Genomic DNA, 26,085 nt, shown 5'->3' with positions numbered 1-26,085 from the left:
TAATAAGTCTCTCTTTCTTGCCACAAAACTAGATCCCAAACAAGGAAGGGAGTATGATTAATTTTGTTATCCTTCATTCTGAGTACCTATGCACTGTGGTTATTAACAAGATAGATGAAAATTGGCTCACTTTTTACACACTGAATATATAAGAAATAATTAATAGAAGGCAAACCAACACAACAATACATTATTAACTGCAAGCTACTTGGTCTGGTAGATCACTGGGCTGCTTTGATAAACAAGTGGTTCTCTGGAGTAAGGATGTAACTGCATCTTTAATACAGAAAAGGTCTAAACGGGTTAGTCTTCTCTGGGAAATTTCAGATGAGGGATATCATAGTTAACTCCCCATCGACATTCAAAAGTACTTCTTTATGGAAACTGCATCTTTGCTGACACCAAGGACCTCTGAGAAAATATCACATGCTTAAATATTCCTTTATAGACTAGTTTTGTAACTATAGAATAATAAATATGTATTCATTTTGGATACATTGGAGAGGCAGTGTGTTGGAATTAGGGAGTTGCAGAGAATGATGAATATCTGAAACATTTGTCCCAAGCAACGCCAGAAGCAACTTCTTAGGGACAAAGAAATGTATTGTCAAGCAACACTAAAGGCGAAGCTGACCTTAAATGGGAAAGAGTTTACTTGCATTGTTTCCAGTCTTGATGGATGTGGGATCCTCCTCCAGTATTGTTTGAAAGCCTGGGTGGGGAGGATGGAGGCGGCCTTGTCAGTTGGGCTTTAGCTAGGAGGCAAGGGCCCTCGGGACTGGCACTGTACTGGCTGGAGTGATGGGCTGTGTGGTCCAGTCTAGACAGAATAAAGGACAGGGATCTACCCTATTGAGAGGCAGTAGAGGAGTTCAAATCACAGGCCTTGCTGGGGTTAAAATTGGAGTAAGGAAATTGTATGACTCTAAGTAGAAGGTTAGTTTTTCACTTTTCAAAGATATAATAGGTGTTAGTGGTCAGAGGTCTGGAGTGTGGCTATGAGCGTAAGTGTGGCTGTGAGTATTATTATGGTAGAGTGGAGGCTAATGCTTTGCAGTCACAACACTATGAACCTAGAGTGTGGATGGATGATTAACTGCTGAGCTACTGATAGAATTTCAGAACAGAAATGGACAGTGTGAACCAAGGTGCTACAGTCACTGATGAATACATGCATATGGCTTTGGGGGTGGGGTCCTACATGACAGCAATCTTGAAGGATACAGGAAGTATGACTGAATGACCTACACTTGAAAGGAGTAAGATTATTTATACAAGAGCAGAGGAGGAGTAATAGCTTCAGTTATTAGGCATTGAGACCAAAGCCCCACCTATTTATGCATATCTTTGGGTAATCCTTTGGCCATGCCATCGCATGTGGTGCAAAAGGCTGGATAGAAGATTAGTTCTTTAAGTACATTGATGAGGCAAGTTGCACTTTCTGTAATCTTGGTAATGGATCCTGTTGATTCCTTGCATGTCTGATGCATTTTAGATTATACCACTAGAAATCTAAAAAATTATCAGTCCTGAACACACACCAGCTTTGCCTGTCACGATGCTCCCACAGCAAAAAGTATTGTTATGCTTTACTGAAACTTGCAATGTTCTGTCTTACCGGAACAGGGTATTCTAAAATACCAGGTTCTCCCTGCGCTCACTGGACACCAAGATGAAGAATTAAAGGAAATTAGATAGTGCCCATATCCACAGAACGCCACTGCCGTGTGCTCTGATTTATACTCATATTGTACCAACTTGCTTTCTCTACATCTGAGACGAAATAAGAAACAGCAACAACCATATTGTTTTGAGGCAATGCAGAACTTTTGCAACTGCTTTAAACATGAAAATAACTGAAAATGTAAACATTTTCCTCCAAGGTGTGGTGGTTGCCAGGTGTGGACAGTTCTGTGATTTCTGCTCTCATGTTCTCTTTCTCTCTCTCTCTTTCTCCCTCTCCCTCCCACCCTCCCTCCCTCTCTCTCTTTCTCTCTCTCTCTCTCTCTCTCTCTCATTAATATTTCCCAGACTTTGACACTCACACATAATGTATGCACATAGTAGAGACGACGGATCTGGATTCTGACTTTAAGGGCCTGAGTGGTAACATACATCGTGGAGAACCCAAGCTGGGCATAGGAAGTAGAGAAGTACTAGCAGAATGAGAGACTATGATGCCATCTGAAGACATTCAAATTCAAAATTTTAAAGACTGTTGTCTGAAGATAAATATCTACACTGTACATTTGGTTGTCAGATGGCTGTCAGATGGCAGTTTGTAGCTTCAGTAATTATGAAAAATTTTAAAGAAATTGTCCAGTATGTTCTTTACTTTATCAGATACATGTTTGCTCAGTGCTTCTAAATGTTATCATTGCCTTGAACGTTTACTAATCATCATTATCTAAGTACAAATAAATTGTTTGTGCGTTGGAATTCACAAACATAAATCTAACTTTAAAACCCTATACCAGTGTTTATCAAAGTGTGGACCTCAAATCATTGCTAGTGCATCAGTCAAGTGTTTCATCATTCAAGTGTTTGGCAGAGAGTTGCAGTTTTCAAAAGAAAAAAAAAAACCAATTACTGTAGCAACTGTGTTCACGTACATTTTACAAAGTTAAATAAAATATGTGATATTAATAATTCCTTTTATGGAAACCCTTCGTATATGATTTGCATGAATACTTGCCTGCTCTGTAGTGTTTTGTTAAATTTGATCCTTTTCTTATAATTGTGTGTTATATTCTCAATGCATATGCTATATTAATGGCTCAAGAGTGGTTCATAGATATAAAAAAGTTAATATAAATAGACAATTTGTATATTAGCTAGGATATTGACTCTGTTGTTTTAATTGAAACCAAATTCCATTGATTTAAATAGAATGAAAGACTTTTTTCTCTCTCTGGTAAAATTCTTAGCGGTAAGCAGTCCAGGGAGCTATGAAAGCTCTGCCCCATAAGACCATCTGCGACCCAGGGTCCTTCTCTCTTTAAAGCTTCACCATCTCCTAGCTTGTCAGCCTCATCCATATGCTGAAAACTGACTTGTCACCACTATGTATCAATTCCAGCTCCCAGGGAGTAATGAGGGAAGGGGAGAGGAAAGGGAAGCAACTTGTTTGTCAGCAGATACTTCAATTTGTAGATGGCAAATCCTTAATACGTAAAGTTTGTATAGCACATGTGTGTTGCATGTCTGAGAGTTAAGTCCATCATATTTTTCCTATTTATTACTAATATTCCTTGCTAGAGAAGGAGTTTTTTTGTTGTTTCTTTCTTCATTTAGTTAATCATTGTGAGTCATGATGTAAAGTGAATTGAAATCACACCTAATCACCATTGTTTGTTCAAGGGGAAGAAGAATTTACTTCCTGAGGTTGAACTTCAATGCTATTCCGCCTTTGATTTACCCACACAAGACAAAGATGACTCAGTAGGCCCCTTCACATTGGTCCTTGGGAAATTTTTGAGGTTCTGAAATAAAGGTGGCTTCCTGTAGAGACCAGTAGATTTTTCTCCTAGCAAGACCATGATCAAAGTAACTTCCAGCCTACTCTAAAATTTCAACTTTAGTTTTGGATCACATCAGTAAGAGAATCTGTGCTGCAAATTCACGTGAGGATTGATTTATGTTTCATATTTTCAGCAGTTTTTGTTCCTCCTCTGCTAAGTATAAGCATAAGGTTCAAGAGGTTTGATTTACCCAGCAGTACTTTATTCATGAGCAGGGATGTGGGTGGAGAGGTATTTATTATTGATTTTCCCTTACATAATGGGATCTCTGGGACTCCAGATTTTTATGGGAGCATCTTCTTTTGGATGCTAGACTCCGAGATTTTTCTCCTGTTTCCAGGAGGATATAAAAAGTAAAGTTCAAATTAGCTTGTTTCTTCAAATGCCTCCAGCGTGGAACTGGCAGACAGCTCCTATTAACTTCCAGGTCAGTAGTCTAAATAAGTAGCTAAGAAGAAGCTCAAATCGCCATGTTAAATGAGGACATGGCAAAATTAAATTATGTAGCCTTTATTTTACAAGCACTAGAAAAGCTAAAATCTGGAAAAGGTAGCTTGCTATACAGTATACTGAAATTTCTTGTAAAAGTTTACTGCTTTCTATAGTAAACAGAGTTATAAGGTGATACCCAAGATTCCTTCACCCTGGCATACATTCACCCTGGCATACATTCACCCTGGCATACATTCACCCTGGCATACATTCACCCTGGCATACATTCACCCTGGCATACATTCACCCTGGCATACATTTATCTTCTCCTACTTTTTCAATCAAACAGGAATCTAGTTGCTGCTGTGAAGGGATTTTGTGGATGAAATTAATATCCCAAATCATTTCGTCTTTCAGATAGGGAGATTGTCCTCAGTGGATCTAATTAGATGCATCCTTTTAAGGCTGTTCCTGGTTCCAGTTGCTCAGCAATGTCATGAGGACCCGTGTCCCTGCCCTGCCATCTTGGGCGCATTGGCTTGGTCTCGTAAAAAGATTAAAACAGCCATAATAAAGCAACCCGTTTCCCTTGTCTCTTTTTTTCACTTTTCTTTTCTCCTCTCTCTCTCAATATCTCTCTCTCTCTCTCTCTCTCTCTCTCTCTCTCTCTCTCTCTCTCTCATTATTTTTGTTCCCTCTCTCCCCCAAATCTTAAATAACAGACAAAGCTCAAGGCATATAAAAATATAAAAACAGCTCTTAAAATCATTCTTCACTCTTGGATTTCACCAATGATCACCAGCAAGAGGCATGAAAAAAAAACAACAACAGTATAATCTTCAACTGATCCAATGAAAACTGCTACCAGCAGGACCCATGCCCCTTTCTTTTTCTCAGACTATACAACTATAATCCCATTTTGACTCAGGGAGTCACCCACTTTTCAGATATTATCTCATGCTTATCAGATGAATGAAGTCTCTGAACTCTTGGAATCACTGAAACTATTCTTTATTATCAGTGACTTCTTAGGCTCATTACTTTATAGTTACAAGACGGTTGCCACATTCTCTGGAAGGGTATGGATTGATAATGTTCAAGGGCAGAGGGAGTTTTCCTCCTGTGCTTGTTTTATTAAGGAAGAAATTCTTCCCCAGAGACTGAGTCAGACTTCTCCCTCAGCTCCCAGTGTAGGACTGAGTCACATTCTCATGTCCTTCTTCAGTGGAAGCTAGAAAGGTGATCATCCAATATTTTTAGCTGCTCTAATAAGCCAGCAAGGAAGAAATCCTGGGGATTAAAAAGAATGACTACAGAGTACACAGCCAGCAGCGCATAGCATTACATTTTTCCAAAATAGTATTAAATATGTCATATCATTTCAAGTAGTTACTATGTTCAATTTCTCAAGTGTATAGACACTCACAATTCTATGACACTCTTTACTAATATTTTGATTGTCATAAGAGGAGTTCTTCAGTAAAGCCAAACTGTTTCAACATACTTTAAATAATAGAATAGTTTCCTGTTTGAAAACCAGTTTGAGGAAAGCCACAGAGAGATTCTTCATAAGAAATTTAAATGTTGTCATGCAGCTGCTGGAGCAAAATAATCAGCATTCATATATATAAAACATGTTATCAAAAGTGAAACAAGATGATTAATTTGTATCTTAATATCATTAATTTGTATCTTACTATCTCAATTTGTATGTTAATATCAGTGAGGGCCATGTGCTAGCCCTGGAGCCAAGCTAGGAAAACAAAACAAAGTCTCCTCCTTTATGTCCTGTGTTGTTCAAGGATGTGTTTCTGTTCAGGTCAATATCCATCACAGGTACCTAGCTAGCAAAATAAGCAGTGTTGCTAAGCAACGGGGAAAATTGATGTTCGAGAAAGCCATCTCTTGGAAGCAATAGCTGACAAGAGAGCTGTTGCTAAGTGTCATTTAACATGTATATCCAACTCAACCTTATGGTCATCTGCAGTTAAGTGTGCCGTGCCGTTCTGCACTGATAAAGTTTTTAAAGCCGAATAACAGCTAAGGAAGGGGATGAAATTGGACGCTTCCTTCATGCCACAGATCCCTTTTCTTGAGGTGACCCAAAGAGTGAAGCCAGTTGTTGGCTCCCACATGTTTGTGTATTCTGAGGCCTTAATTGTCAACCAGTTATTATGATTGGGCTGTTGTTTTTTAAGGTGGCCTCTTCTTGCCTATTTTTTTTTTGACCTATATTTGCAAAACATTTATCTGAATCTATAAAGAGCTCACATTGAATAATTAATAATAATAATAATAACCAATTGAAAATAGGCAAAAGATTTTAACACATACTTTACCAAAGAATATTAAATAGTTAAACACAGAGGGGAAATCAATACATGAAAAGAAGCTCAACATCAATTAGTCATTAGGGAAATCCAAATCAAAACCACAGTTACATACCTCTTCACACCTGTAGCAATGCCTAAATAAATCAAAACATGAACAACCAAAAAAGAAAAAAGAAAAATTCAAACCTGAAAGTACCAAGAGCTACTGATGCAACTGGAAACCTCATACACTGTTAGTAGAATGTAAAATGGTACAGTCACTTTGGAAATCAGTTTGGGAGTTTCTTATAAAGTTAAACATATACTGAACAAACAACTCAGCAATTCTGTACTAGGTCTTTACTCAAAAGAAATAAAATTGTATGTCCACACAGGAACATGCATGTAAATATTTATAAGTAGCTTATTCTTAACATTCCAAAAATGAAAATAAGCTAAATGTCTATCAACTATTAAATGGAAAAACAAACTGTTAAATACATACAATGGAATACTACTCAGAAATCCAGAACAATCTACTGATAAATGCAATGACAGGAATGAGTCTCAAATCCATCATGATAAGTGATAGAAGCCATGATATGCATAATTCCATTTATATGACAATTTGGAAAAGTCAAAATTATAAGGGACAGAAATCAAATCTCTGGCTGTCGTGGACTGTAGGTGAAGGGAGGTGACTGTATAAAAGGGGCACAAGGGAATTTTTTGTGGTGATAGAAATGTTCTAGATCTTTATTGTAATGGTGATTATGTGACTGTATGTGTATATATTTTTTCAAAATTCATAAAGCTATACTTCAAAAGAGTGAATTTTATTTACTGCAACAATGTTATACCTCAATAATCCTGAACCCATAAAGTGAGTAAGAATAAAACTCAGTTACTTATAATCATTCACAATCATAGATGTAGGGGTCATCTGGGGAAGTTTTGCTTCAGGATGATGTTACTGAGGGGGTTCTGCTTTTCTCTACTCATCCTCTTGGGACCAGTGGGCTAGCTGGGCCATGTTCCTTTTCATGGGGCTGGCATCTTAAAGCTCATGCTTTCCTAAGGTCTTCCAACATTTCAGTTGCTAAATCAAATACGTGGCAAATTCAAAGTCAAGTATTGGGGATCAAACTGGTGAAACTGCAAAATTATAGACCAAAGGGCCAGTAGAGAGCATATACAGGAAAGAGTGAAGAATTGGGTCAATAATCCAGTGTACGCTACTGCCTAGACCAAATTGGTCATGCACAATTGTAAAGAGCTTTTGTTGAATAAGGGTTGTCATCAGTCAGTAGAGGAAGTTAGTATTAGCTGTTCACTCACAATGATACTAGCAGCTTATAAGGAAAGCAAATCACAGACCAAATTTTACCACATACCAACATTTTTTGAATATATATTTTTTAGGAGGAGGAAGAAAATAGTTTACATAACCTGTTCTGTCAATTTGATAATTCCCATCTCTCTCTCTCTCTCTCTCTCTCTTTCTCTCTCTCTCTCTCTCTCTCTCTCTCTCTCTTTTTTTCCAGGTACTGAACTGATCTTGCATGAATCATTTATATGAGGTAGGTACAATGATATTCCAAATGCAGAATTCCATTGCCCTAGAGATGGGTTATAATTATCATCAGCCAACCAAGATCCCCAATGCTTGGTAGGTGAACCAAGCATTTTTTTTTTTCCGGTAGCTCAAAACAACAATTTATTTCTCATGATTGTACGGGTTGACTGGACTCGGCTGTGAGGCTATTGCTTGGGATCTCATGCAGTTGTCCTCAAATGGTGGCTGGGGTTGGACTTACCTGAAGGTTTCACTCAGCTGAGCACAAGATGGTTCACCAACACGGCTGTCAGTATGGATGCTGCCTGCCAGTTGGGAGCTCAGTTGGGCTTTGAACTGGAGAGTTCACATGTGGTCTCTCTTCAGTATAGTGGCTAAGTTCCCAGACACAGAGGCAAAATGTGTGAGTTCCAAGATATTTGGAGAGAAGCCACATAATTTTTTATGACCCACTGTTGGAATTCTCAGAACATCTCTTGGACTACATTTACTGGTCAAAGTAAGTTGCTCAAGACAGTATAGACTTAAATGGATAGAAATTAAGCTTCTTTTGATGTGAGGAGGAGCATGTATTCCTGGGGAGAGAAGGAGCTGATGGTGGCCATCTTAGACAATCTACCACAGAAAATAAGCATTCTTTAATAATCAAATCACAAGCACCCCTCTCAAGTGCACAAGTTGTAGGGCTTGCTAGATGCATATAGCCTGTTAAATTAATGTGGCAGGTGCATCTAAAATGTTTTAGCTAATCTTCTTATCTTTATTATCACTGATTTCAACAATGAGATCCCATTTCCAACATCTACTATGCTAATTGGAAAGCCACTAATTTCAGCAGTGAATCGCTGTACCAAAAATTGAATTGCACAGTGTGTGACTAGAAATAATAGCAAAAGAAATAATGAAGTAGTACATGTACTTCACAAGTAGCTACATTTAAAATGGAGCTCCTCTGATTAAAGGACAAGGGACAATTGCTGCAATGTGAATTCCTGAGTACAGCAAATGACAACACCTAGCATGTAGATAGCCTGACACTAATTAATACACATAAAATATCACAATGTCTATGCTGAAGTATTTGAAAGCAAATGACAAAGAAGACATGTATAAGGGTTTATAGCAACATTTTTCAAAAATAGCTTAAATGTCCAACAGGAGAATGGATAGATAAAAGTATGCCATATTCCCATTAGGGACAATTACAAAACAGAAATACACATAAAGCCATAGATGAATCTTGCAAATGTTAAGTGAAACAAATCAGACCCTAGAGAGTCAATACTGTCTGATTCCGTTTATATGGAGTTCAAACATTGGCAAAAATGACTGCAGTGATAGACCTCCTATGTGGTGGGCAGGAGTGGTATTGACTGCAGAGTGGGAAGAGGAAATCTTCTGGGTGATGATCATTTTCTCTATCTGAATGTGGGTGACTGTTTCAAAGGTATACACATATGTAAAACATCATCAAGCTGTAATACACTAATGATCTATATGTACCTCATTGTAGGTATTTGATACTTAAAAACATGAGTAACCAAAAAATTTTAACTGAATTACATCAGAATACTGGTATAAAAGTGTTTACTGATATTATCAAACCTAATTCAGTGGCCCCTAATGTGACCAATAAAATATAAACTATGAATGATAAAGAAATATCTAGCTATTACTTCAGAATCCCACTCTGTAATTCTGAGGAATCCTGGAAAGCGATTCTCATCACCCACCCACCAACGCTCCCCCTCGTGCCTGCCTCATGTTTGAGTACATTTATGTCTGAGGGACTGTTCATCCTTTAAGTACCAATAGGAATGAAGACCTCTTGGTAGCTATACCTGACCATCTCCTCAGACTGTTTTCTTACAGTGATTTTTCTGAACATAATTTTTTCAGGCTATTTATTTTATGAGAGATGTTTCTTTTCATATGTACTTCGTCGGTGAAGAGATTATGAAGGTTTGGAAATGTGTTTGATGCAGCATTTTTATTCTCAGAAACAGAGACAGTGCCTGCACATAATAGAGTCTGTTTGTTTGTATTTAAAGAATGCATCATTTCTCCTCACAATTTTCAGAAGTTGAGTTTATAATTCTCTGCCCTCTGTGTTCTATGGTGAGAGAGAACTGAGCTTTTTGTTTTTCAGTGATATTTACTGTTGTTATCAATATTCATTGTGCCAGTTAATAGGCTATTTCTTTGTCTTATTAGATTCTTTGTGGTTCTTAGTATTACCATTCCTGCTATACATCAGAGAATCTTCCTCAATTGCCTCAACAGTAGCGATGGCTCTCTCGTTGGTTGCTTTGTATCTAATTTATCTCCCCCCGCCCCCCAACACCTGTACTCCTCTTGAGGTCTACAAACCAGTCTTAATATCATAGACCAAAGGATATTTCTAAAGAGTTCTCTGAACTTTCTGGACTAAGTGACCTTCCTTCTTATTCCCATAGCAGCACTTATAACAACTTATAATTTCTTGTTTGCATGCCTGTATTCAGCAACACACCATAGTTCAGAGGAGGGATTTTTGTTGTTGTTTAATATTCTATTCCTAGCATCTAATAGCAGGCTGATAGAGAGTAGATGTTCGTAAGTCAAATAAATGAATAAATAAAAAGGCTTTATGTTTTCCACATGCAATCAGTCCCACCCATCATCCTGTCACCTAGATCTAACAGAAGACTTCCTGAGTCACTGCTATACTTCTACACCATTTAGGCTCTTCATTTTATATGTATACTTTCCATGTGTTAAAACATGTGCAATTTGATCTTAATTTTTCCTTTATTGTACACAATTTTATCAATTATTCTTATGTCACTTGGTAGTTGAAGTCAGTTCTTTCAAATGTATTCAAAACTTTTTTGCTGAACAATTTATGTTATGCCTTTTACATACTCTTACATAAATATCATACTCAGTAAAATACGAGATACTGTAATCACATACTACTGCAATGATTACTATAACAAAGGCTTACTTTTGTTTCAAATTTGGTCAAGTGATATTTAAATAGGGTTTAATTTACAAAGTTAAATTTAAAATGCCATAAAACAGCAGAAGTTTCCACCTAAAGTATGCAGCCCCTTTTAATCTACCAAGTGATCTCCCCCACACACACCCACCCACCCAAAATATGACACGCAAGATATCACATTTTCCCACAAGAACCTCATAATTTAAGGAAGAAAACAATTAACTATAAGGTGACTTAATGTGGATGAGTGTACATCTGAATGATACTCTTTTGTTTACACACTAGTGGATTGTTTGAGGACAGACTTAGCACAGAGGTTGAAACTATATTGGGAGTGTGAATGACTCCCTTTTTTAATCAAGGAAATGAAAATGGAATATGATATAGTTGATCCTTAGAAGGAAACAGCTGTTCTTATAACTTCAATTTTTTTCATGGCACACCATTTATAATTCAATACCAAAACTGTGGGAGGAGTAATAAAATGTTCGTAAACTGCATTGGGCTCCTTGAAAATAACGATTGTATAACCACCAGACATAATAAAGAACACAACAACATCAGAAAAGGTGTTCTAAAATCTAATTTCAGGAAAAATACTGTTCTTTCATTACCTTAACGAAACGTAAGTAGCCCCTGCTGATCAGAGTAATAAGCCAGGCTTTTCCAAAAATGAAATGTTCCCTTGACTTAGATGTATTTTTTCAAAATAATGATTGGGAAAGGCCGTGCCAGTCAGAAGTTTATAGCTATAGAGAAGAAAAAGGAGAAGCCACAGCATATTGTGGCTCTAAAAAAAAAAAAAAAAGGATGATATTCAACCTTCTTAAACATTTTCTACCTGGGAAAGAAACATTTCAATGTCTGTCAAACAACAGATAAAAGTTTGGAAACACAAATAACATTTACTTTCTTAAAAATAGCTATGGATCTTTTATCAAGTCTATAGCAATCATTCTATAGAATTTTGTTTGAATTGCACTTCATTTAGAATTACACATTTGCTGTCATATATTTTTACCTTCACATCCACAAACACATCACATTTTAGAAAAGAAAATATTCACTTAAATAATGCCTTCCTTGTCATCTTTTTTCCTGTGGCATTTCAATTTCTTGATGATTTCCAAAGCAGAAAATGTTTATTTGTTTTTGTCAATAAACACAAATAGTTTAAGTAGAAGAACAGCTGACCACTTCTTAATAATCGGTAGTAAGCAATGCCAATTATCAAGCATCTTCTTTCTTCATTTCCCTGGTCTAGGGGCACATGTCTGTAAACAAACTCAATGCATTTCTTAGTTGAGCATCTTTAAACACTCTGCGGGAACTAAAGCAGTTGTCTAATCATTCTCAAAATCAGAAACAAACTCCAAATATGAACCTAAAAATGAATCATTTCTGAATATGTTTCTCATTCTTCTTACCCACAAATGCAAAAAACAAAACTTCATTTAAACTAGTCTTTTATCCTAAAGAATACTCTTCAAGAATGTGAAATTAGAGTATGGAGACCTCAGAAGTAGGATCAGTGCTTGGGGTGAGAATCCTCACTCAGCAATCTCCCAGCTGGGTGAACCTGCACAGAAGCCCTCTGAACATTAGTTTCCTTCTCTGCATTACCTTTGTTAATCACCTTGGAGAGTTTACTGCCCCCATTGTTTGTTCTGCGCTCAGAACCTCAAGACCAATACCTATCAGCAGTCAGGAGGTTGAGTGGGAGGTATTTGCTTCATTGTTAACGCCAACCACTTCTTTCCTATGCACACTTGGGCAAATTACTTCATTTCTCTGAGCCTCCATTTCCTTATTGACAAAATGAGAATCAAAATTACACATTAAGGAGGCTAAAGCAGCAGTTAAAGGCACAGTTTTTGGAGTTAAACTGCTTGGGCTTATATCCTGGCTCTGTATTTATTAGCCCTGTTACTGTGACCAAGTTACATAACCTCTCTGTGCTTCAATTTGTTTTTTTTCATGTGTACGATAGGTAACAATCCTTATGAAATAGAGCTATTATAAATAGCTTATTAAATTTGTAACATTTAAAGTGATGCTTTTCATGTAAGGAGTATTTGATAAATATTAGATCGTAGTAGCAGCAGCAGCAGCAGTAGTAGTATTGTTGACATTTCTGAGGGAACCTCCTATAAGCAGAATTTCTTATCCATAGATTATTAAAACAATGAGAAATGAAAAAGAGTGAATGAGAAACCCTCGCTTACAACAATTGAACTCCATTCACAGGAAGGAAACAATAGGAGGAAATCTTCCCAAATAAGATTACTGTTCTCATCATCCTCCCCACCACCAAGGAGATGCTCTTTTTAGAAGTGTCCAGAACAGGGCACTTCTCCCTTAATAACTTCTTAAAAATTACTTTTTATATTTTATACTCATGCATAGTAACTAAAAGCAAAAAACTTAAATGCCTCTGATCTCTTAGCCATGTAATAAGCCCCCTTTTAGCATGTGTGCTTGCCAGTATAAATTAGATTAGGAGTTATTTAGCATCATTCAAAAATAATTATTTAACATATAGCTATTGTCTTTCTTATGCCAGGCAAAACAATTTACCTTTTGCTGTGCTGAAATAAGAATATGCCCTAATCATGAGTTCAGACTGTTGGGAAACACGTATGTGGCTTTCCACATACTATGTTAACAAATGCCATGCATAATTAACTTGCAGAGAGAGAGAGAGAGAGAGAGAGAGAGAGAGAGACGAAAGAGAGAATAAAACCAATATTGGGTATCTGAAAAATGTCAACATAGATCAAAATTAAAGGACACTTACTAGCAATGAAAATGCAAAAATAGAATAACAATTCCATTCACAATAGCATCAAGAAGAATGAAATACTTAGAAGTAAATTTAATGAAAGAAGTACAAGGCATGCTTATTGAAAACTGTAAAACATAATCAAAAGAAATTAAAGATTAAATAAATTGAAAGATATCCTATGTTCATGGATTGGAGCATTTAATATTTTTAAGGTGGCAATATTACCTAAATTGGTCTACAGATTAAACACAATCATTATAAAAATCCAGCTGGCCTTTTAACAGAAATTGACAAGATAACCTTAAAAAATATGTGGAAATTGGGGAACCCAAAATAGACTAATCAATATTGAAAAAGAGGAATAAAGTGGAAGAACTCATAGTTCTGAATATTGAAGCTTACTAAAAAATGTAAGAACCAAGACAGTGTGGTTCTGGCATAACAATAGACATAGAGATCAATGAAATAGAATTGAAAGCCCAGAAGTTAGCTTTCAAATTGTGGTCAATTAATTTTTAACCAAGGTGCCAAGAAAGTTTAATGGAAAAAAAATGAAATAGGATTTTCAAAAATTGGTTCTAGAACAATTGGCTATCCACATGCAAAAGATGAATTTAGACAAGGCAAATAAACCAATTTAAAAATGAACAAAGGATTTGAATAGACACCCCTCCAAAGAAGATATACAAATGGCCAATAAGCACATGAGAAGATTCCCAACATTATTTACCATCCAGAAAATGATAATGAGATATTACTTCTCACCTGCTAGGATGGCTATAATCAAAAAGATAATTATTGACAAGGATATAGAGAAATTGGAACTCATACATTGTGGGTAGAAAAGTAATGGATGCAGCTACTTTGGAAAACAATTTGACAGATTCACAAAATGTTATATATAGAGTTATTAATACATATGGGCCAGGGATTCCATTCCTAGGTATATATCCAAGAGAAATGAAAATATAGGCCCACACAAATACATAGAGATATTTGTACTATCATTAAAAATAGCTAAAAATTAGAAACAACTCAAATGTTCATCAACTGATCAATGGATAAACAATATTTGGTATCTCTATAGGCTAGAATACTATTTGCCAATAAAGAGGAAGAAAGTATCCATACATGCTACAACACAAATAAACTTCTAAAATATTATTCTTTATGGAAGAAGTCAGACTAAAAGGATACAAATTGTATGATTCCATTTATGTGAAATATCAACAAAATGGCAAATCTATATAGAAAGCAGATTAGTAATTGTTTAGGGCTGAGAATGGGAATGGGGAGTGACTGTAAATGAGTATAAGATTTATTTTTAGGGTGATGAAAATATTTTAAAATTAGATTATGGTGGTGTTTGTAAAACACTATAAATATATTAAAATTCATTGAATTGTACATTTAAAATGCATGAGTTTTATGGTACATAAATTATATCTTAATGAAGCTGTTATAAAAAAGAAAGGACTGTTTTCCTGAAGACTAGAAAAAGTCAATGTAGATCAAAAGAAAAACACACTGAAAATTATATGCTTCAAGTTACACATTTACTTGGTGATTATAATTTACAAAGCAGTTTTATATTTATTATTTAATTTAATCCTTACAACAATTCTATGAATTGAAAATTATTCTTTCTGTTCTATGGAAGGAACTAGACTCAGAGAAGAAAATTCACCTGCCGGGGTAGGGAGGACCCAATCCAAATCTAATATTTTTGTTTTTTTGTTGTATAATTCCACACCTGTAATATTTTGTTAGTAAAAGTTGTACAACAAATTGCCCCAAGAATGTGCAATGGTTCAAATGCAATAGAATTTTACTTCTCCCATAGAGAGGATTTCAAAGAAAATGTTCGTGGTCAGGGATTCAGAGACCCAGACTCTTTGTTCTTCTGACACAGTCACCGCCTAGAACCTCATCATCATCTCGTTTACTGGCCGCAGAGGAAACAGGGCTTGGAGGGCTGTTTGGTTGGTTCGGTTCGGTTCGGTTCGGTTCGGTTCGGTTCGGTTCGGTTGTTTTTATAAGTCTTTCCCTGGAGAACACACACCTTGTCATCTCAGATTCCACTGGCTAGAATTTCAATTTCACCTAAATTCAAGGGCAGCTAGTAAGTGTAGGCTGGCTATGGATGGACCCTGAAAGAAGAGGATAGTGGATTTTGGTGGAAAGCCAGCCATCTCTGCCACAGAGATGTAAGCTTTAAGAAAATTTGACTGCTACTTGTGATCTGAAATGGCAAGTCTCAAGTCAAATTTATCTAATGCATTCTCATACTCCTGTAAAAATTAACTGAGGATATAATTTTTCTGTAAGGAAGCAATCAGAAAGAAGCCTAAATATTCATTCTAAGTTTCTGACTTTGCTTATCACAAACATGGTACAAACCAAGTTCCTTTTTTCAATTGCTTGGGTAACCAGGAATTATATGGTTCGAAGTTGACAGTATTTAAGCATTGACTGAATCACCGCTTCTCAGTTCACACTGCAGCTCTGTCATTTAGAGCTATGCAATTTGGACAAGTAATTGAATACCTCTGAGTTTCAGATTCTCCGCCTGCAGAAAAGGAATAACACCTAAGTCTTCAAGGTATATCAGGAAGATTAAACATACTTAGAACCTAGACTGATGTCATAGACATGTGATAGATGTGACTTTCCATTGGCCTTTCCCTAAAAGGTCGACACTATTCATCTATGATTTGGTGACAAAAGGTCAAAGCAATTTACTTTCTTTTACTCCCTCGATACATTCTTTTTCATGTACATCTTGTTTTGTTAATATGCATAACAATAATATATGCTTTCCCTCTTCTTTTCTCTTTCCTCTCCCTCTGAGTAATTAACTCAATATACATTTCTGCGCATTCCAAAATGAGTTTTAATCACAGCAAGTCACAAGTGAATCTTGCTGAAAAAGTTGGGACATGGTTGTGTGAGTACAACTCTTCTAATCTTAAGATAGGTCTCTGGCTGGTGGATGTGTGGGTCCACGTTTTGAGTTTCTCATTGTCTGCCAACAGGTTCTCACCTTCATTTCATTGATGCCAGAAGAGCAGAGCATATTAGCTCTCTGTGCTACGATTTCCACCTGTTTCACCTCTTCTTCCAAGAAAAATGTCAGAAAAAAACCTTTGCATAAGCTAACAGCAGCAAGGGTAATGAAATGCAGCTTCTTGTTAGACAAAAAAGGGAAGATGATAATAGAAATCCCCAGAAAAATTTTATTTTGTTTTAATTTTGTTTACCAAAAGTTCTTATTAGGCACATGAAATAATAAATAATTGTGCATAAACAATGGGAAATCAAACTGGAACCAAATGGTGGCACAAATCAGTGGTCTCCAAACATTGAAACATTTATCAACTGTCTAAAAACATCTTAAAATATAAATGTCCATGTACCATCCCATCCCTATTGAATTAGAATGTCTGAGCATTGGACTCTAGTTTGAGAGCCAAAAGCTGGTATTTTCTTGTGTTCAACTATGATGAATTTGTGTTCAGCTATATATGAAATTGTCAATATTTGTTAATTTTTATCTAGAAAATGGCAATTTTATATAATTCAACCTAATATTTAACCACATGAGATTATTTTAATTTTTAAATCTGTCTATGTAATTTTTTGGCAGATCTGAAAAATTGGCTTTTGGCTATAGTCCCAGATTTGGTCTGTCCAACACACTAAATCAGAATTCCAGAACAAGGAGATTCTTCTAGAACCTACAAGAAACTGTCCTTAGAAAGTATGAATCTTTCTATTTGTAAAGTTGTAGAGGTCTGGAAAAAGGACCCTCATGATGGTGTTTCTATTTGTGAATAAGGAGGAATGAATTATTCTGCTTCCTACATTGAGAATTAGGAAGCAAAAACTGCTTAGCAATCAAGTTATTTTACATAGAGCTGAATATCTGGAAATGAAACACTGAGGTGAAATTTTAAAATATATTTTATGTTTATGTATTGGATCAAGGTATAATTTTTGCTTTACTAAAACATTTTTTATATTCCATATGAATTTATGACTGCAAACATGAAGGAGCATATTCCACATTCCACATTAATTCTTAAAGCTGCCTTGGAATTAGATGTATGAGAATGTGTCTATTGAGTGTAACCTGGCAGGAACCAGAGCAGCTGGCTGGACCAGTGGTCCCCTGCATGGTTCAATATTTATTTGACTCACTGTGTTACAGAGTTTTGATCTTTGAATATCTTCTTTCTGTACACACGACAGACATACACACACACACGCACGCATGCACGCACGCACTCACGCACACACAAAGGGAAGGAGAAACATGAGGGAAGTAAGAGAGAGAGAGAGAGAGAGAGAGAGAGAGAGAGAGAGAGAGAGAGAGAGAATCAGCCCAACATGCTCTGTATATCTAGCTTTCTTTCTTTCTCTTAGGTTATGTTTGTCCAAATGCCTTTAGAATATTTGCATTGGAAATCTACAGGACTAGAAATCAATTTGTTTAAAACTGAAGTTATTTGTATAATTAACAGATGCAATCCTGTGGCGTACACACCTGGGACATTTTTTACTTATCTAGTATCCAATAATTTATTTTCCAAATTCCAGTGCCGGCCTCTAACAGTGATGCTGACAGTGTGTTAGTGAATTAAAGTGGCCAATTAGCATGCCTGCAGATAAATTCAATTTTACCAAAAAATATTTTAGGGCAGTGGCCACCCTAGCAAATCTGCAGAAACTCTTAAAAAGACAAATGAAGAGTTATACCATTTTCATGGGTTAGATAAATATTTTTAAGATATCAGTTCTCCCCAAATTGATTTATATATTCATTGCAACTCCAAATATAAAGCCAGAGACATTTTAAAATACAGACATGGACAAGCTATTTCTAAAATTATTTTACTGAAATCCAATGGACCTAAAATAGCCAAAACAATTCTTTAAAAGAATATAATTGGAGAATTTATACTACCTGACTTTAAGAATCACTGTAAAGCTTCACTAATCAAGACATTGTATGTATGATATTGACATAGGTTAACAGATCGAAGGAACAAAATAAATAGTCCAGAAATAGACCTGCACATATGTGATCAATTGATTTTTGACAAAGGCCCCAAAATGATTCAATGAGGAGAAATTAAAATCTTTCAGCAAATGCTGCAGGAACATCTATCCATATGGAATAAAAATTATGCCCAGTCCTTACCTCACAGTATATATAAACATTAATTCTAGATGAGTTACAGGTCTAAACATAGAAGCTAAATATATAATGCTTCTATAATAAAATATAGGAAATTATGTTTATAATTTGGGTATAAGCAAATGCTTTTGGACAGGACACAGAAAACAATAACCATAAAATAAAAGCAATAAATAAATTAGACCTGTTAAAATTACAAACATTTGCCTATCAAAAGACACCATTAAGAAAATGAATAGGCAAATCATGGATTGAGAGAAAACATTGACACTACATAAATCTGACAAAGGATTGATATTTAGGGCATATATAATAACGGAAAACAGTTTTCAAAAAGAGCTAAAGAATTGAATAGTTAGTTCACAAAAGAATATATATGAATATAAGTTAGTAAATGCATAACAATACTCAACATCCTCAATCACCAGGGAAATAAAAATTAAGCCCACAGTGAAATACCCTAACACACACTAGATGAGCAAAAATTGAAATACTGACAATATCAAGTAGTGATGATGTAGAACAACTGGAACTCTCATACATTCCCAGTAGGAGTGTAAAATGGTAAAACAATTTTGGAAAATAGTTTGGCAATTTCTAATAAAGTTAAACATCTATAGCCTATGACTCAGCAATTCCTCTTCTACTAAGTATACACCCAAGGAAATGAAAGCATATAGGTTATATCAACTTTATAAAAAACTACCCAAATGTTGGAGATAGGATTTTTAAAATATGGTATATTCGTGCAATGGAATATTAATAGCCATAAAAATGAATGAACTGCTGTACTAATACACACAAACACATGGATAAATGTCATAGACACGTTGAACAGAAAGAAGCCAGACACAAAGAGTACAAAGTATAATTTCATCTATATGAGGTTCCAGAACAAATTAATAATATATGGTGGAGAAAATCACAAAGGGAAATGAGGGAACTTTTTTAGGGTGAGAAATTTCTATATCTTGATAGGATATGGGTTACATAAGTGTGTTCATTTGTCAAAACCTATCAAATTGGACACATAAGATATGTGCCGTTCACTGTGTATAAATATTACCACACACAAAAAAAGAACTGGCAATCAATATGGGACTCTAGTTTAAGGTTTATTGTTCACAGTGGTAGTCTATACAAATACAGAAAGAGCAAATACTGAAATACTAAATTCTGTGGATTTGGATTGGAATTCTATCAACACATACTCATGATTTTTAATGTATGAATATAGACTTTTATCATTTATAGAAATATGTAGAAATACACCTCTCTATATTTATATTTTTCTTAGCTCTATCTAGAAGCAATGACATACTAATTGCAATGAGCATACCTAAATACCATTTAGTTTCTGAAAGGAACCAGGGCTATTTAAAGGACTGAGGCAGGGAAATACAAATTGAGCCTAGAACAATCTGTTACAGCAGAAAATGAAGAAATGCACACACACACACACACACACACACACGCGCGCGATAAGACCATAATAAAGGGACACAGGAACCAGCTGAAAGGGATTCATACTGGTCCAGATCTTGAAGAATTTGAGCATAAAAATAAATAATAACAGCAAAAATTGGAACCTGTTTTATAAAATAAGAGTTAATTAGTTAACACATATGTATATAAACAAGGTAAATAGATAAATAACTAGGGGGAAAGGGAAAGCTGTTCCTTACAGTAGAATGAATATTAATAAATATTTAATACACAGTGAAGTTGGAAAATCATCAATGGATGATAAAACTAGTGAGTGAAAATTTGATTATACACAGTAAACTTGCATCACCTCAAAGTATCTCCACACGTATAATTTATTCATAAAAAGGAGAAAAATAGTAAATTTACAATAGAGAAGTCTGGCGGTAATCGTTTTCACCAAGAAATCAAAGTTAATGCATCAACATTGTGAGAACTGACATCATAGCCCCCCTTAGATGATGTATTGAGAAGGACATAGCCTTACGTCAATGATATTCTTCACCAAACAAATCATAATCTGATTCTTAAAAAAATATCAGACAATGATCAGGGACATGCCACAATGTCCTGTATACTTAAAAACTATCAAGGTCACAGAGACACATTTGGCCTTAATTTCAACCTACATTGTGCAATCCACTCTTACTAAGAATAAGGCTGATATTTTTATCTTCATCTGTCTGATTCCTACATCTCTAAACTTGCTCAGAACCAACCCATGGGGGGGTGGGTATGATTAATTATCACCCTCCAACTGCAACAACTGCCAGGCAGTCTCGGCAGGGTGGCTGGGAAAGCAGAGAAAAGCAGCCTACAGGAAGAGGGATGATGCAGACTTTAAAAATATAAGCACCGATGAATAGCTCTTTAATTTCTTCTAGTTCCTTCTTCAGTTCCAGTTACTTTTGTCTCTTCACTTGGATTCCGAAGACACATATATTTCTTTAAAGTAAATCCTCCTTTGGGACTTAGCCTAGGATCCAAGGTGTCTGAACTGATTCCAGGCATTATTCTTTCTGCCAGTGTGGAAAATTCTGAGAGTTATATTTGTGTAAATTCTACAATAATGGATATTTTACTTATGGTTGCTAGAAAACTTACTCTCATATTCTTCTAAGAGACATTTAGACTCCAAGACCACAGAGAATGATACCATTGGGGGGTCTGCTGATAATAGACTTATACTCGCATTGAGATGTTACCCCTATTAACCTCAGAAATAAAGGAGAGAAATGGGAATGCCAAGGGAGGAATGCTACAGGTGGACTACTCCTGGTGAAATCAGGATCCTTTGTCTCAATCCCACTGTTTTTAGTTGTAAAAATCAAGGTGGAAAGAACATACTTTGGAGTAGAAACAACCCTTACACAATAAGGACATCATAATGTGACACTGTAGTCATTATAGCAGAGAGATGGTAAAGTAATTGAAAATTAGTTAAGAATGTGAAATAAGGAACTTGCTGACACTTAACTATATTTAATGCCCTCTTGAGTTAGTTCTGATATTCCCTTTGCAAAGTCAAAGGGCATAAAATCACTTGAGCTGATTAGATTCGCCTTCCCAGGTTTTTAAATGGAGAGTCAATATTCGGATCTTCTTTATTATAGTGAAATATTCAATTCACTCAAAAGTCCCTGTCAGAATCATTTGCCAAATAATGATGCTGTCCACAAACTTGTTTGGAAAAAGATGAGAAAAGTGTATTTTCTGTTGACACGAATCTTTTCAACTGAAGCCAGTTGGGCAGGGAAGGGAGTGAAAATTCTATCACTCTACCTTACAACAGATGTTGAACTTAAGAATCAACAGGCTTCTAGTTTCCGGTCTTATAAGTAACCACTCCATTCGAACAAGTAACAAGCTGAACAAATTGAAAAAATTAACTCTTCTTCGACCTGTCAGAAAAATGAGGTCACACGGACATCTGCAGCCTCAAAAATTGGGGGACAAGTAGATACAGAAAATCCCAACTTACTGGAACAGAAACCTCTGTGGGAACCAGTGCTGGGGCAGGAAAACCTGAACTGTAAATTGTCAAATTCCTGAGGATCCAGTGTAGAGAATCGAAATCTCTAAGGAGTCCCAGTCAGAGAAGGTGCCTCACTTTTGTGAGTTCTACCTCCAGGAGCCATACCAGGCCCTCACAGTGACAATTAGAGAAAATCCTGTTCTGCTTCTGGCGGGGAGAGGGGAAAAGAAACCATTTAAATATATGCCAGAGCATTCTGTTCTGCTTTAAAAGGCTTTTTCCTCAGGAGAAATGCAATATAGAAAATAATTACAGATGATAAACAATATGCTTCTCTGTCCATTCAATGGGAAAGTAACTGATGGCCAGATTTTGCCACTTTTGCTGGCTATGTACACCTTTCAAAGGCCCCTTTAAAACCTTTTGTAATCCTGGAGTTAGCTTAGGGTTGTATATATTTTTACAAGCATAATTTGGAGAACGTGTTATATTATTTCATACATGACTTCAACTCTCTTTTGACGAGGAAAAGGAGACGATGGTCCTTGAGTCCTCACAAGAAGGACCCTTGTAATTTCCACAGAATTCACGAGAACTGGCACAATTTCCCCTGACTAAGTGGAGAGGCTCTTGGCTGAACCTGCTCTGGGGTGGAGGAAGCAGTTGGACCCATCCACATGCGTTCTCCTAGGATTAGGATTATGACCCCAGGTAACAGGCTGTTTCTCTTTATTGTATATCTCAAATAGCTATAGAAAATTCTCATTGTTAGCCACAAGTGTCTTACTGAGCGTTTGTGGTTACAGATGGGGCAGTGTTTTATAGAAAAGAATGACTTGGGATTTGTTTCCTCTTCAGAGAACAGGAGAAGGAACTATGAAATCCTGACGGGGACCAGAAAAATAAAGAAAACACAAAACAACAGAGAGGTCTTATTTATTTTATAAATCAAGTTGCTCTTGGCCTTTCACATTCAATTCTGTTTTTCTTTAGGTGTATCTTTATTAATTTAACTTCCTTTCACTATCACTAAAAATGCCTTCCCAGCACCCAGCACCTACCTTTTGAGAAATAATCACTGTGGCCTTGTATTTCTAGCCATGGCAAGCAGCTGTGAAAAGAGGGGACAATGGGGCCCTGGCTGGCCTGAATATTGCCTGACACTAGGGCCCCAGCATCTTAACAAGGCCAGCTGGGTAACAGTGACTACACAGACTCCCTGGGGTACACCACAGTTAAGGAAGTTATTTACAAGGAACAAATATCTTATTATAAAGAAAACACAGCAGCAAGAAAAAGGAAGTAAATTTCTCAATCATAGACTCTCAGCCAGTTTCTAAAAGCCTCTTGTCAACTTTATAAATGTAATTGTTAAATGTCTGGTAAGAGTGGCAAACAAAATGCCCATGACCAGGATCAAAGAATCCTTTCCGGAAAAAAAAGAAAAACTAGAATCATTTTTATGGTGCTAAATCAAGGGCATAAAAACAAGTTATTTCTGCTTTGAAAATATGTCCATTTTAGTAAGGTTAGCCAAAATTAGCTAGCGGTATTGTCTTATAACAGCGATGTCTGACTTTGTTAGTGTGTTAGTGTGTTAGTGTGTCAGTTAACATATGCGTACCACACATATGAATCTTACATTACCTATTGTGAGAAATTGGAATCCATTTGTTATGTGGATGTTGGACACAACTCCAACTCCAGGTAAGTGCATTTATCCGTACTGATGTTCACCCAGCGTATCCTGTTTCAGGATATTCATAAAACTAAGCTTGAACAATTCAAATGTTTAATTCATTACTTTCAGCTTTCTTTATAAATAATAGTTGTTCTAGATCTGATAACCTAACTTTTAGAAGTTAGTTGCACAACTCTTCTTGAAGGTCTGACTTTTACACTCCTGGACTAAGGTTCGTTTATATTAGCTAATTAGGAAAACATTTTTGTTTTAACTGAAAGAAATGTTAGAGAGGCTATGTGTTGGATGTCCATTCATTAGTAAAAACCCAGATTGCAGGCATTATCCGTAGTATCTTTTCACATAAGCATCATGGGGCTAGCATAATGTAATAGGGGAATAGTAGATACATCACTAAGACTGGACTCATAACTATGTTTTAACTTCTATTTTATGAAAGTGTTACATATTCACTCTTGCAAACAAGAAGCTAATTTCTGTTTTTATCATACTTCAGTTGTGTTTGCCACATTTCATATAGTCCATTTCTCTTTTCCTTAAGAGCGATCAGGCCACTATATTGTGTTGATGTAAAGGATTATTCCTTTCAGTTTCTTCAAATTATGGCACTGCTTTGACTGATTTTTCCAGGGCAGGAGACATATTTTGTTGCTCTTTTACAATGTTTTCATGCCCATAAAACATAATATTTGACTGTGCATCGCATAGGCTGTCCATTGACAGTGACTGATCAATTCTCAGACAGGGGGAAAGAGTTTAACACAATTTTCTTTTCCTTGAGGGCTGGAAAAAAGAAAGAAAGCAGATGCTAATATGTTGTGAGGGCATAAACACTACCATTTTTCAGGAAGACATTACTAATGAGAGCAATTAACATTTCAGAACAGACTTGAGGCCTTTAACTATGTAGAAAACATTTCTATTAAATTTTAGAATTCATATATTTTAGTAATTGTAACAGTTAATTTTGCCATCTAAATTTTTCATTGCTAATATTTCATAAATACTCTGAAATGGGGAGATTTTAATTTGACTTTATGGTTCCATGTTGTTGACTATTTTGTTGTTGTTGTCGTTAAGTTATAGGGACAGGTGAGTAGAAAATGTGTTTTATGTTGGCTGAGGAGAAGTATTGAGAATATAACAATACTTTCTCTACTTCATTACTTAAGTAAATCTGATCTGAAAAATACAATATTCCTTTCTTAACAATCTCAGCTTAAGAACTTTGATTAAGAACTTTGTAAAAATTTTGGGCAGGTTTTTAAAAAAATTGCCAGTTATGGGTTGAATTATTTACCCTCAGAATTCATGTATTGAAATCCTAACCTCAGTACCCCAGAATGTGATTTATTTTGAGATAGAGTCTTTACAGAAGGAATCAAGTTAAAATGAGGTCGATAAGATGGTCCCTAATCCAATATGACTGGTATCTTTATAAAAAGGGGAAATTTGACACAAAGATGTGCATAGAAGGAAGACAATGTGAAAAGATGCATAAAGAAAATGGCCTCTAAAAGCCAAAGAGAGAGGCCTGGTACAAATCCTTCCCTCATAATCCTTACAAGGAACCAACCCTGTAGACACTTTGATTTTGGACTTTTGGCCTCCTGAACTGTGAGAAAATAAATTTCTGTTGTTTATGCCACTCAGTTGGTGGTACTTTGTTATGGCAGTCCTGGAAAACTAATACATTACCTAAAAAACCTATGTGGTAAGCAGAATAATGGCCCCCAAAAGATGTCACATCCTAATCCTTGGAACCTGTGACTATGTAAGATTATTGGGAAATTGCAAAGGGACTAAAAGTTGCACATGGAATTAAGTTTGCTAATCAGATGAACTTATAAAAGGGAGGTTATCCTATATTACCCAGATGGTCACAATGCAAACATAAGGTCTTTACACATGAAAGAAGAAGAAGGTGAAAGTAATATAATGTGATAAAAACTCTATCTGATCTTTCTGACTTTGAGGATGGAGGAAGGCAAAACACAAGGAAAGTGAGTGGTCCCTAGAAATGAATATCCCCTTAGAGCCTCCAGAGGGAGCATTACCCTGCTGATGCCTTGACCTCAGCCCAGAGAAACTGATTTCGAACTCCTGACCTCAGA

At 36.0% G+C, this 26,085-nt stretch overlaps 1 protein-coding gene across 1 annotated transcript in view; it reads left to right on the top strand.

Annotated features, from left to right (window-relative positions):
* The window catches only part of LOC109449859 (ALG10 alpha-1,2-glucosyltransferase), a 285,010-nt gene that overhangs the window by 189,842 nt on the left and 69,083 nt on the right, over positions 1-26,085 (top strand). Inside the window, exon 3 of the mRNA XM_074325841.1 lies at positions 7,810-7,845. Coding sequence (XP_074181942.1) covers positions 7,828-7,845 — 18 coding nt within the window. The 5' untranslated portion in view covers positions 7,810-7,827. The remainder of the gene's footprint in view (positions 1-7,809; positions 7,846-26,085) is intronic.

This window comes from Rhinolophus sinicus, linkage group LG02, assembly GCF_036562045.2.
Source record: "Rhinolophus sinicus isolate RSC01 linkage group LG02, ASM3656204v1, whole genome shotgun sequence".
NCBI classification, from domain to species: Eukaryota; Metazoa; Chordata; class Mammalia; order Chiroptera; family Rhinolophidae; genus Rhinolophus; species Rhinolophus sinicus.
Note: the sequence above shows the minus strand (reverse complement) of the source record. Positions and strands in the feature narration are given on the sequence as shown.